Source organism: Pangasianodon hypophthalmus, chromosome 21 (assembly GCF_027358585.1).
Source record: "Pangasianodon hypophthalmus isolate fPanHyp1 chromosome 21, fPanHyp1.pri, whole genome shotgun sequence".
Lineage (NCBI taxonomy): Eukaryota > Metazoa > Chordata > Actinopteri > Siluriformes > Pangasiidae > Pangasianodon > Pangasianodon hypophthalmus.
This window is the reverse complement of record NC_069730.1, coordinates 2,323,229-2,337,675: the sequence shown is the minus strand read 5'-3', so window position 1 is coordinate 2,337,675 and position 14,447 is coordinate 2,323,229. Positions and strand designations below refer to the sequence as shown.

The 14,447-nt window shown below is 40.2% G+C and overlaps 1 protein-coding gene across 2 annotated transcripts in view; it reads left to right on the top strand.

Moving 5' to 3' along the window:
* tesk2 (testis associated actin remodelling kinase 2) overlaps positions 1-14,447 on the top strand; it is a 28,250-nt gene that overhangs the window by 6,327 nt on the left and 7,476 nt on the right. For both annotated transcript variants that reach the window (XM_026941099.3, XM_053227667.1), the window contains exons 2-4: positions 5-312; positions 4,560-4,681; positions 8,837-8,885. In XM_026941099.3, coding sequence (XP_026796900.1) covers positions 88-312; positions 4,560-4,681; positions 8,837-8,885 — 396 coding nt within the window. In that variant the 5' untranslated portion in view covers positions 5-87. The remainder of the gene's footprint in view (positions 1-4; positions 313-4,559; positions 4,682-8,836; positions 8,886-14,447) is intronic.

Genomic DNA, 14,447 nt, shown 5'->3' with positions numbered 1-14,447 from the left:
AAAGGTCTGCGGAGGACAGTCACACCCTAGAAAATGTGAAAGCCTGATTAAAGAGTCATCCACCACATTACTCGTGCAGCAATAGCAATGGAGAGGAGCAAGCGCAACTCCATTGCTGGGTTCCCCAGGCGGCCTGATCGGCTGGAGGACCTGGACGGAGGAGTGTTCGAGGCAGAGACAGGCCCCGCCCAACAGGACAGGGTATGTCCTTCTTCCTACCGTGCCCTCATCAGTGCCTTCTCCTGCCTGACGCGCCTTGATGACTTCATATGCGAACGGATAGGCTCCGGCTTCTTCTCAGAGGTCTATAAGGTAACAAGTTTGTTTTATTTATGCTACTAGGCAAGTTGAGCTAACTATGTACTGTATACATATTTATACCACAGCGCTGTCGAATTCTCGCTTCTGATTGGTCAGAATGTGTTGATTGATTTTCTATGACAGCAGATCAGACAGTAGTTCTGGCTGCAAGGCAACTTGCAGGTATCAATACGTTATCATTTCCATACTAACAACTTGCACAGGGACTTGTACAGGCGAATCTCCATATAACTGGATTAAAATATGTGTGTAATCTTTGATATGGTGAAGCTGTCTGTAAGGAGACGTTTATTTAACATTTATGGACAGATTGTCCAGCGTCTACGCTTTGAAACAGTCAGAGGTAAAGCTGTAACTTTTTCTGACATCTTCAAGAGAGATGTTTATGCTTTACGCTTTCTCAGTTTTTTCCGTCTAATCAACTTCAAGAGGCAAGAAAGAGAGCCTGGTGAAGAAATAAGGAAATGAGGAAATTTGTTTTGTGAATGTTTCCTAATCTTACATTTAATTAAGATGTGTCATTTTTATAATAAATAAAACATTGTAGTCGTTGGCAAACGGCTGTGATGTAAGAGAAATAGGACACTTCAGGACGTATTGTTATAGGAAAATAATCAACTTTGGTATACGTGATTGATCTCTTATAACAGCATGCCTTGTCTTAGGTTAAAAAAAAAAAAAAAAAAAAAAGGTATGTTGAAGGTAGGGAGAGCTTCAAACTGTGCTGGGCAGGTGGTCCTGAGGATGGGAGTTAAGAACCCTTGATCTACATGATCATTTTCTTTTTTATATTATCAGAAATATTTACTCTTGATATCAATCTGCCTTTTGATAGTTTACACGAATTGCTCTGATGCAGTGCCCTGAAAACATCCTGTTTAGTTTGGAAGATGAGTTCTGGGCACGCAGAGCTGCTCGTCTGCTCACACCAAGCCCACTATAGAGATCAATCCCTCTGTCACTGCAAATGAACCAGGGACTGTTGGGATGGTGGTGTTTCTTGGAAGTAGACGCTACTGTTTATGCTTCAGTGGGCGAGGGATGATGTAGGAGTGACAGCGTGGTGTATTAGAGTTGAAGACCATTTAACACAATCAGAACTTACGACAGAGCTGGGTTCTCCAATGTGTCATATGTTGCAGAGACACAGCCAGCCCCATGCATCTCCATTGCATGTGAAGAGCTGTTTTGTTTTCATACTGACCCATGGCTAGCGTTGTTAAATTCCCCAGTCTGAAACCAGATAACTTCAACCATACTTATCTGCATCCATAACAATGGCATATATTCACCTCATGATTTCCCATTGTTGACCAGGTGGCCTTCTGGTACACTGTTTATGAGTGAGTAACCTCCTAGAAACAAGCAGCTTAACCTTTAAAACAAACAGAAATCAATGGGACATAGAATGCATTCTTTCTTGTTATATGGTGCAAAGCTTGAAATTTGATCTTGTGGCTATGATAGAATGGTTTCTTAGTAGATCCGGACAGATAACCACGGTGAAACGGTTTCATTACAGATCCCAACAGATAGCAGGATTTTTCATATAAGATATGAAACCAATACCCATAGTCGAACGGCTTCAGTACACATTTGAATGGATATCCATGGTTGAAAGGTTTCCAAGGAAAGGCAAGAAGAAAGTTTTCACAGGAGATTTAAACAGATGGTCACTGTAGACAGGTTTTAAACGGATATCCATGGTAAAAACATTTGAAAATCCCCATGGTAGAAAGGTTTCTTAGCTGTTTGAGGAACCAGTATTAGAAAACTGAACTCATTATTGGTCTTTTTCTTGAAATGAAGTCAGAGTGAAAGATTTTGGGGAAAAAACCCACATCTGGTGGTATTTTAATGCAGAGTGCAGCACTAACCATAGAGGTATACATTGGGACCAAAATGGTGCAGGATTGGGCGATATGAAGCTTGCAGGATAGATGAAAGAGAATACATTTCCAATAATGTGCAGTAAAAAAAAAAAACAAAAAAAAAAACAAGGTTTCATAGATACCCACGGTAGAATAGATTTGTTGCAGGTCACACCAAATAAAGTCCCTCTGTGAAAAGCGAAGAGGACGCAGAAGGCCAAACCTGTAGCTGTTAAATTCGCACTTGCAAATCAGGCAATCTTGAAGGGGTGGGCGGGGCAAGGGTCACATCTTCCTAGAAGACACAACATGCAGGAATTGCTTATTATTACTGATTAGCTACAGAAAAAAGTTTTTTTTATTTTTTTTTGCTTTTCAGTCAACACAATGAGTCTCATCACTCAGAACCAAAAACTGTCTTCAGAAACATGTCTTGACCCCAGCAAAGGAATTCCCAAGGTGACAATCCGGCATGACTTGTGCTTTAAACGTGTATATATATATATATATATATATATATATATATATATATATATATATATATATATATATATATATATATAATGAATTGTTTTTCTAGTGTATGCAAATGGATAGCCATTCTCCACGGTAGAATGGTTGTGTAGCAGGTTGTCTAGCCCGGTGTGTACAGTAGAGGGATTGTCTGGGCTTGTGTTTCAACCAGACTGCTCGCTCTGTAGGTGGGCTGTAGATCAGCGTGAGGAGATTATACATGGCCATCTGACTCCTCATGTCCTCTCCTCAGAACCAGCATCAGATCCAGACATTTTCATTACCGCTTGCCAAATTCTGAGGTTGCTGGATTTTCCAAACCTGCACTGGATATATGTCTGGGGTTCAGCAAGCAAAAATTGAATATAAGAGACTTGGAAACAGTCAGCAGGGTGGTGGGATGAATCAGAGTTACTGTTACCACCAAGAAGTTGCTTATTTTCCTACAACATCACCTCCCAACGTGTTTTATTTCTCTTACACTACAGCAAATTAAGAATACATTGATCACAAGGTTTATGTTGTACTTTTTTTATCCATTTTATATTTACAAACAAGTTAACAGCTATAACCTGCAAAACTTCTCTGTCCTGAAGACTTTCTTAAAGCTACACCTCTGCTTGTTATAAAGCATTTGCACTGGAGACTCCTTTCATGAATGTCAAATAAAAATGTCCTTGCAGAAAACTATGTTAGACAAAAGATTTTTATTTAATCTGTTTATGTGGCACGTCCTTCATACAAGTCCCTGTGACTGAATTGTTACTATAGAAACACTGGCATATTAGACGATTGCTTCTGCAACAACAAATTAATCAGCACCTACTGACCAATCAGATTCGAGAATTCAACAGCGATGTGGTATGATCCAGAGAAATAATGTGCGACAAGTTTCAGGTGAACCTGAAAGACTCAAATGCCACCGATGTTAGGAGGCATGACCTGTGTGTTTATAGCGTCCTAACATTTGTTATTTCCAATATTTAGTTGCTATGAAATGTTGTGATCAAAAAAAAAATACTTTGTCCAATAATTTTTCTTCCAACAATGCTAAGTGAGGGGGAACGCTAACATAGTCTAATAAACTCATTTTTTTTAATAGCTAATACAATGATGGTGGTTGTGTGCAGTGTGTTGGTGGAACTCCTGCTTCAGGTTCCTCTCAGGCTGTGGTAGCAGTGGTCCAATATTTAAATGAAATGCATGCAATCCAGCACCCACCAATGCTTGTGCGCTTTGTGAAACTGCACTTTGCCTTCTCTAAAGTAGCACTGGTGAAACAGCATTGCATTACATTAATCAGCTTATTGCATTAGTGTCTGCTGTAACACGCCACACACTTTATTCTTTATGCGTTTTTGCCTTCTGCTTCACATGGTTTAGCTCAGTTCAGCTTTAGGAAGTTAGCTCTGGCCAACACTGAAGTCAGTTTTTTTTTTTTTCACACGTTTGTCACCGAAGCTTCCTGTGGTTTATCACTCTCAACATATTTTAGTCCATCAGAGAAACACCGATGTGGAGAGGAAGCGAAGAAACGGGTCTGCTGTCGAGAGAGCAGATTATCTGATGATCCGAGAGATATTTAAAAACGCTGAAGAAGGATCTAAGCTTATCCCATTTCATTTCAAGTTCGTTTGGTGTTATGGACGCCATTAGCATAGTACATGTAGAAAAAAATGCAAAATAGTTCTAGAGAGATTCTCATTTTAATTTTAGAATTTGTCACTTCCAGGAAAAATTTTTTGATGACTCATCCTGTACTAGTGTTGCATTCATCCAATTAAATGCTCTGTTGAATATATATATATATGTAATCGTGTGTGTGTGTGTGTGTGTGTGTGTGTGTGTGTGTAGGTGCGTCACAGAGCTTCAGACCAGGTGATGGCTCTGAAGATGAATAAGCTGAGCAGTAACCGAGCCAACATGCTGCGAGAAGTGCAACTTATGAACAGACTCTCGCATCCCAACATCCTCAGGTCAGACACACACACACACACACACACACACACACACACAGAAAGGCATCATGTATGGGTTCTATTAAAAAAGCATCATGTATGGGTTCTATTAAAAAAGCAGCATTTTCTCTCTCTCTCTCTCTCTCTCTCTCTCTCTCTCTCACATGCACATGCACACACACGCACACACACAACGCTAATGGAAGCCGTGGCTCGTTGTTTGTTCTGCTCATCGATGGTGCGTGATGGAAATTTAAATATCTGCATTAGTCTTTCGGGGACGTTTCTCTTCTCGGCATTACGGGGTTTTCCATTAACACACTAAATTAAAGAGACAGTTAATGTAGCTTTTATTCTCTTCATGACAACAAGTGATCATAAAACCTCCTGGATGAATCTTATAAAACTCTCAGGAGAGATTAATGCAAACTTAAACTCGTTATTATAAAAGAACGTGGCACAACTGCGACTCTGCTTAGAGGAGGCCGTCCACCAAAGTTCATTACCTGAGTAAAGAGGGGATTAGTCGGCGAAGCAACCAAGAGGCCAGGGATAATGCTTAACATGATGCTACCACCACCATACTTCACTGTTATGATGGTGTTCTCAGGGTGATTCACTTAACAGCAACGTTACCAATGTAACCAACAGGATTGTGTTCATTTCTAACATTTGCTTAGTTTGCTAGCTAGGTTGATCAGCATGCAGGTGCTGTGGTGAAAAAGTTACCAAGTACCACGTCATCCTCAAGTAACTTCCTCATCCTTCCTCATCCTCATACCTAACTCCATCCCCAGACTACTTTTATATCTTAACAGTCGTTAATTATCTTTCCTTCTGGTCCTAATAAATCTTATTCATGGTTAGTCACAAGAATTAGGATCCGAGTAAAAAAGGATCTAAGTAAAAAAAAAAAAAAAAAAAAAAAAAAAAAATGTAAGTGAAATTGCCAAACTAATATGTAATATAGATAAAGTTTGTGATGTCACAGAATAGGCCCCACAGCTTTCAACCAATCACATCCGATATGCAAATCACCAAATTACTAGAGGATGATGTGGTACCTCATAACTTTCAACCCACCGAACCTACATGCTTAGCTAGCTACCTAGCTAACTGAGCCAGTGATAGAGTTCACCACAGTCAAGGCAGTCATGGTTGTTACGGTAACATTGTATAGCGTTAAATAAACGTGAATATAAGCCACTAAAAATATGACTACTAGTGAAATCGATATCAGTCAGTAACAGCGTGGCTGGTTAGTGTTCGTACTAGCGATGAGACATTAGTACAGATGATTCATCAGCTCGATTCTTCAGCACTCGAGCTGTTTAACTGACAGAACATATCTGAAGGCTGGAAGTTGGCAGTCAGTGATTATTGGACGTGACGAAGCTTCAGGGAAGAGATGTAGCGTAAAGCTGCAATTCTCATTCCTCGACTGTTAACTTGATTTTGTAGTGTCTGTGTTTCAGTGTCTGAGTGGCCGGCTGTGGAAAACTACAGTCTCATAAAAAGCTCCATGTGCACATTTGTCTATAAATGGAACTGCAGTTCAGACGGGCTCGCTCTATTTCCGTGCTCGCTGTTTGTACAGCAGAATGTGTGCTCGAGCTACAGGCCGAGAGAGGCCGAGAGAGAGCTAGAGAGAGGGAGGGAGGGGAGAGAGGGAGAGACCGAGACCGAGAGAGAGAGAGGGGAGGCCTGTGTGTGTTTTTCACAATCACGTCATTGTTGTGTCCTGCTGAATGGGGGCGGAAGGCCCCGAGCGCTGACTAAGGGGGTCTTTGTTATTTGGAAAAAGACCCTACGAGCAGCAGCAATAAATGTCAGACCTGAAGTTTATTACGCCATAACTCCCCGGAGTCACTCCTAAATCGGTGTGGTGTGGAACTGCCCCGGGTGGGGTGGGGGGGTACACAAGGGGTAGGAGGCTCTGATGGATACACACATACACACACTCAGTGCTGCCAACTCTGTGTGTTTGTCACTAGATTTAGCAACTTCTTAGAGTTCTTTAGTGAATTTATTTTAAAAAGACCCTACAACCGATCACTGCAGTCACTGATCACTAGTGTTCGTGTTGTGCTTCATTTTAAACCGTATTCTTGGTGATATTTAAGGTAATAAAAGCGAGTTATTCCATCCATAAGCATTTTCCTTTGTGTTTATTTCAAGACTTCTCATTACTACTGTTTCATTTTGTCTGTGTTTATAGAAATGATTTTTTTTTTTTTTTAAAGAATGAAATAGTTACTAGATGATGCCATGATGACAATTTTCTCTTCAGAAAAAAATTTGATTATGAAGTCTTCTGGCGATTTCTAGCGAATTCTTGAGTATGCATTAGCTACTTTCCCCTGACGAGCGCTGGCAACATTCACACACTCCCGTACGTCCGTACAGCTGGAACGTGACTCTGAGATCATGTGGGAGTTAAGAGGCCACGCTAACGCACAGCACAATAAACCCGTCTCAGACGGAGCAACTCATAAATTGTGTCTTCCAGCTGCCATGCAACATGTAAGACGACGTGAGAATGGAGGTGGAAGAAGAGGGATGTGTTAGTGATGTGTTAGCAGGGTGTAAGTGTTATCCATCAGTCCCGTGTGTCCTTGCTGTCTGTCGGCGTTCGTCTAGACGTCTCACTTAGGGACAGCAGACACCGTGTTCACTCTCTTGCACACACTCATTTTTTCCACTCCTCATTTGCAGTAGAAACCCTGAATATTCTCCAGAAAATAAGTTTTCTCATCACCTACGTAGCTAACTACGATGCTAACGCAAAGGTCACGTGGTATCACACTTTCGTCATACATATTTGCTTATATTGGATTTAAATATATTACAAAATATTTTTAATCGTTTATTTTTACTACGACTAGCTAAATCTAGCTGTCGTTGTATTACGTTACGTAAACCTAAATAGCTATACAACTATTCGCACAAATAACAAAAGAAGCTACTCAGTGTCGTGTTGTAATTGGAAAATAACCAACGATGGAGTGGTGTGAGGAAACAAAGTTGCTGTTAACATCCCGATGTTGATTATTTTCCTATTACAGCACGTCCTGAAGCATTGTTTATACTACAGCAGTTTGGCATTCGAATTTTTTATTTATTAAAGAATGACATGTTATACTTTTTATCCATTTATAGTAACTTAATATAATTTAATGTAGTGGAACGTTCATTCTTTCACCAACCTGTCTTTTTTTTCTCGAAGAAGAAGAAAAACCCTGCTTGTTTATGTTACCAAGAAACTGCAGCTCTGTAAGTTGGGTCAGAAAACTTACTGTCTCTGGTGATTCATCAGTTGCGCTGTTGTTTTAACCTCTCCGATATTAATGGACACCCTGGAAGCCCCGCCTCCTTTTCCCCAATCACACATTAGTCATCTTTTGGACAGTGCTCTTGTCTTCATTCAGTTTTCTCACTTGAAATACGTGGCCTGTTTTTTGTGTCACAATAAATCGAAAATGTTTTGAGTTCATTAGTGTGAAATAAATCTAAAATGTTAATGACTGTATGTTTGACTTAGCTAACATTAAATAAGTATATAGTTACCATTAAGGGATGGCACTGAATATTCAAAAAAGAAAAAAGGGCTAAAAAAATTTTGACCGAAAAAAGATTATTGAAAACATTTCTAGTGTCTACATGTTCAGAAAAACATACAAGTGGCAGCTTTATTTTCCCCCAAACACCTTGTGGTTACCGTAAAACCCTGTATATGCGCACATTACGGTTTTTAATTTAGACATATAACTTGTGAAAGCACTATTTTTGAAAATGCAAAGCCTTTTTAACCCCCTACGCACTACGCATTATTTCCCCTCGGGGTCTGCTCTAGCATTCCGCTATGCTGAAAACGCCAGGTTCGTTTCCCAAAGCGGCTCACTTATCTCCGCTGCCGAGCATTAATCCTCAGTGACAAATTACAGGATGTACTCCATCTGGAGCAGATCATTCCTAAGCTGTTGAAAGAACATCAATTAAAAGCTGGAGATGCTTTAGCTTTCACTCTTTAGCTTGCTGTGATAAAGTAAATGATACACAGTGATGGTTAACAGGAACAGGATGTCCTGCTTTTTCGAGATGGAAAGTGAACATTGCTGAATTGGGATGAAGTGTAGACGCACAGTAATCTTTTTTGTTTTTTGTTTTTTGCAGGTTCATGGGTGTTTGTGTGCAGGAAGGTCAGCTCCATGCCCTCACAGAGGTAAGAGGAGCCTCCGGGCGGGCACAGACACGCTTCCACTGTCACCTCTAACGGACTTCATGCGCTAAAAAAAAATTCTGATCCGTGATTGGGCTGCCATTTTTATCCCGCTGATACTGCATTTGCAAATCGGTGTATACATATATATATATGTGAAAAAAATTTTTAACATGAGTGAAGTGCATTTTTGCCTGTCCCAGCCCTGACGCTTTATCCTAAAATATAATAATCACAACGCCTGAAAAATCTTATTTTTGCATTAATGTGTGAATGCATTTAATATCTCGTGCTTAAAACATCATTTTCCACGAGTCGACCATACAGGTTATGAAAAATGTACATTTTAGTTCATTCACACATTCCCCCCGTGAAATATTTGGAATATTCCACACAAATCGCATCGTCAACACAAGTCGCGTCATCCAAATTTAATGAAGATCACGTGAAGAAGAAAAGTATTTTCTGTTTTTTTTTTCATTTCTTCATTTATTTCATAATTTTCTTGATATCTGTGATATTGACTGACCAGGTTAGTTTGAACATACAACGCTGTTACACAAATTATACATTGAAAGTACATTATAAGTTTATAAAAAAATAACGTTAAGTAAATAATTAGAACGTCTTTAATGTCCTCACGCCATTAGCACAGCATTGTGTGTGTTTGCTAATTCTGTGTTATCTAATTTAAAAAAGAAAAATTTAAAAATAAAAAAACTCAACTCTGTTACTCATTTAAGAGCAAAATGCAGCCAAGGAAAAACAAGATGGCTGAACACGTTTTTTGAATGCAGGTTTTCTTTGATTCAGTGTTGAAAAATTATCAAAATTAAGCTGCAAACATTATTGTTTAAGAGGTCTAAGGAATAAATGGCACCCCAATCGTGGAATCACCCATCCTAAACAGTTGTAAGCTTATGTAGTAAATAAATCTATGGTTATATGCAGTGAGAACATCCAAATCGCCTGGCCGTGTGTGTGTGTGTGTGTGTGTGTGTGTGTGTTTGTATAATCAGGCTGTGATTGGCAGCTAAACATAAAAGCAGCTGTGGGAGCAGGGTTAATTAAAAGTTAGCCGTGTGTGAAGCGGGTGAGTAGGAGTACGACGGGCGCCGACTCTTAAAAGAATGCGACTTTTAAAACACACAAGCGAGCACATGTACTCGAGGTAGTGTTCCATGCAGAGGCAGGGACTTGAGATTCAGTTTCCCGTTTTAGAAATTTAGTTGTTAAACTCCAAATCACAATATTCATGACGGGATGACATCATCATGCACACATCAGATCATCATCCTAGTGAAGTCTGTTTAACTGTGAAGATTTTTTTTTTTCTTTTTTGGTGTGTGAATACGGTACTAATGATAAAATGATGAAGCTGAATTCCAAATGAGTTGCTGATGTTTACTGATGATTATTAGTCTTTCTATAGAATAACAAAAGTAAGAATGCGCTCCATGCCGCTGTAATCCGCACCCACGATCGCAGCCTCCTGCGTTTTATACTAAAACAGGAGTCTGTCATCAGTGTAACCGCGGCCGTGTCCTCGCTTGTGTTCTTTTCCCACCTGGAGAGCACAGAAGTGTCAACATCGCTAACAAGAAAATGAAAGCAGGCGGAGAGAATAAACAGAGAATTTTACCACACAGACCCTGAGAGTATATATCGCTTGGCAAGACGCTTCATGCTAAGTATAATAAAAGTATTTCCCACGCTACTGCCTTCATAAGCGTAGTTGTAGGGTTCATATGCATGTTACTGTGTAGCACACTTTCTGAGCCAGTAATCTGTGTCCACTGCTCTTTAAAAATCGGCTCATTAAGAAGAACCTGGTGGTATTAGGGGGAAAAAAGTTTACTTTGTTAGGCTATTTACAAAGGTAGCAGGCAGCAGAGATTTAAAAAAAAAAAACTGAATTTTACCACAAAAATCGTAGCGTAGTGGATGAGACAGCTCTTTTCTCCAGTTGTACAGCAAGCAATAGTAAGAAACCAGCAAGGCAGAAGTCCAGAGTGGAACTGTTTTATCATTTAGCAAGGCCTCCATTTTGTTTCTGTGGAAGTTTCTGTGAGTCTGTGTAATATCCACATACACTCACCACTCGGGCCAATGATCTCTGATATTTCTTTCCAAACTTTTTTAATTCCTCCTATTAATTTGCTCCAGTTTTCTTTTTATTTTGTCTTTATATACATTTAAAGACAGGATAAGAGTTTATAGAGTAGTAACTGCAGGTAGGAAATAAAGAGTGGGGAACTGAAGAAACGTCTGACCACAGCACGTCATAGGACCGGTCCGAGGAATCATTCGAGCCGTTTGGATTGTTGCATTACAGCTTGAGGAAGTCTTGATTCATGTGCGGCTTGTCATGCTGCCGCTGAAATCGCTGCTCTGTGTCACACGTACACAGGAAATGAACAGTTGTCTCTTGCTTTGTCACTTGAATGTAGGGTTATGAATCGAACCCTGGTGCATTCAGCTCAGCTGCAGGAAGGAAACCCAGCATGCTGCTGCTTTCTCGCAGTGCCTCATTAGCGTTCTTTACTACCTCGATTGCAATAGTTGAGGTCAATTTTCAAGTTAAATAAATATGAAGCAAAATTGTTTACAATGATTCTTGCAGTGGTGGCCCTGTTTGCTTGTTTGTACTAAATTTCAGTTCTAGCTAAAAAGTTTCATTTCACTGGGACAGTTTCCACATGACAACATGACAATACAGATTATTGTCATTTATTCGTTAGTGGAAAGATGAAAAAACAGTTGAGTCTTTATTCAACAGAGCCTCGGGGAGAATTTCTTTAAGAGTTATTCCCCCAGGCTTTACTCTGTGTGTGTGTAGGTGTGTGTGTGTGTGTGTGTGTAGGTGTGTGATTAGTATTGATCAGGTGGGTTAAAGGACACATGGGACTGATTAGGTGAATGATTGACAGATTTTAGAGGATGCCAGTTGAGTAACGATGCTGTGTGTTATCAGCCGGCGTTCCTGCACGAACCGGATCTTCAGGTAAACATGATGAGTAACAGATGAGCACCGTTGCCATGTGCTGCTTTAACACACACCCACGATCGCAGCCTCCGGTGTGTTATATACAAACAGAAGTCTGTCATCAGTGTAACACTGAATAATACACGGCGCACGTCTGCCACCTGGCATGTCCCTCACCTAATACTGGGATGGAGGCTGAAATAATCATCACAGTTATATTAATTTATTTATTTTAAATGTCAAATAAAGCGGCCCTCTTTATTATTTGCACCAGTCTTTATAAGCTGATTAATGGAAAAAACATATTAGATGTGTTCATGTTGAAATATTTATGATGTGCTTAGTGATTCTGGTGCTAATTTGTTGGTTGGTGCTGTATTTTCGTTATTCCTGTGAGAAGTTAGAGGTTCTGTTCTGCCCCGACGTCGCAATATATTTAAGCCATAATGATCAAGTTTCTCTGTTCGCTCTGTTCTCTGTTCTGTTAAACATCATATTAATCAGAAAGTCAACGTAGAAGTAGATGGTACAAATGCTGTAGTCCCAGAATGCATTGCTGCCTACCATGCAGTTGAGACTCGGCTCGGCTAGTTAGTGAGATAACAAGCATGATATTAGCATGAAAGTTGACACTTTGGAAGCTGATCTGTGTGGAGGTGAGAGAGCTGGAGCTGATCTGTGTGGAGGTGCATCGCTCTCTTTAGTTAGAGACGAAGTAAGGACTAAATCTCACTGTACCATTGGCATTGTGGGTAATGTAGGAACCCAATAACTGAAGTGAAAATTAGCCTCATATAGACTAGGAGGTAATGATGTAGCTTTGGTCAGACAGTAGATTAATCCTAAGTTGAGAAAGAGGAAGAGGAGGAAAAGGAGAGGAAGGGCAGACATCAGATGTCTTCATAGGAATCTGGAGGTTAAAGAGCTCAAGAACTGGTGACAGTGGGGTCAATCGGTGTAATGAGACACGAAGCTAGAAAGTCCATTAACATTATTGTTTTTTTAAATACAGATCCACCATTTTGTTCAGTTTGGATTAACTGGTTATTACTTACAGCCACTAAACACCTCCCAGGTCATCTGTGTTTGAGTCAAATGAAGTAAACAGGGCAAAAATAGCCAAGCCCAGAGAAGGAGACTGTATATTTAGCCTCAGATGGATGAGCTGTCTGTCTGCCTTGAGAGACAGAGAGACAACACGTACACCAGAACCTCCATTTAAATATAGCTGTTACATCACCTTCATCTCTCTCAAACTCCTCTGATTGATACGCCTCGACCATGACCTGCATTGTTTCAAGCGGCACGATTCACAGAAGACCAGCGAAGAGCGGGAGTGTGAAGGTGCCACGTTGGCCACCGTCTCCGGTTCCAGAGTGGACATCGGAGATGTTATTTGCATTTAAGCAGTCGGTGAAAGCAGGAAGCTGATACCTTTAAACAAAACAGGGACACTCGAAATGGCAGGATGGGTGTAAAATATCGTGCTGTTATCACAAAACAAATAACGACGGGATGGAATGATGAAGTGGAGTTCTCTAATACATCCCGAAGTGTTTTATTCCTCTTATACCACAGCGTAAATTTTTATTTATTAAACAGTGAAACATCATAATTTTATCTGTTTATAGTTACATTTAATGTTGTGGCACGTCTGTAAAACAAGTTAGTTCCTGTTCTCACTTACGTTACAGCAGCTATAAACAGTCTTTTCCTCACCAGCATCTCTTTTTTTCCTCTCTCTTGAAGTTAATAAGACAAATGTTACGAGATGTTACTGAGAAACCACAGAGCGTAAACTCCTTGGTCCCGAAGATGTCAGAAAACTTAAGCGCTGAGACTGGAGACCCCTTGTGGAGCGTCTACTGTATAGTTAATTGTGAATGAGGCGTTACTATAGAAACAATAACTAGTGCATTAATATGAACCTGTGATTTGCAGTTGCACTACTGTCAGAGCTGCATTTATAGAAAATTAATCAACATCTTCCAACCAATCAGAGTCCAGAATTTAACAGCACTGTGGTGTAAATATAGTATTTACCAAACTCCTGTATATTTATACACCGTGTACTGTCAGGTACTAATGTAAAAGGTGAAAATGTCATGTAAAGTGTTTGTCTCATCTCCTACGTGGTGTGATACAATAGAGGAATCTACCTCCTTGCGCATTTCTTTTTTTTTTTTATAGACAATGATGTCATTGTTGCCCTCGTCCTCACCCTGCCTGTCAGCACTAGTGTAAACGACGCCTCCCGTGTTTCAGCGTGTGAACTTTAGCTCCCTTCAGTAAGTCCATTAGCACAGATTAAACAGCGAAAGATAAAGGAGATGAACAGATAGAGGTCTCGGAGAACTGTTCTATTTACGGTCAGTGACAGCAAACCGAGGAGGATGAGGACGAGGAAGAGGAAGCATCGCTGATTACATACTTACTCATCTTCACTTCACGGTGTCATAACGCAGTTTGATTTTGTCAGAGCTTTTATGTTGAGTTCAGGCAAACCGGGAAGTAGGACAAAGAGGGACATTGAGATTTTTTGTCTCGTGGTTAGGTCACGCCACAAGAGGCATGGAAAA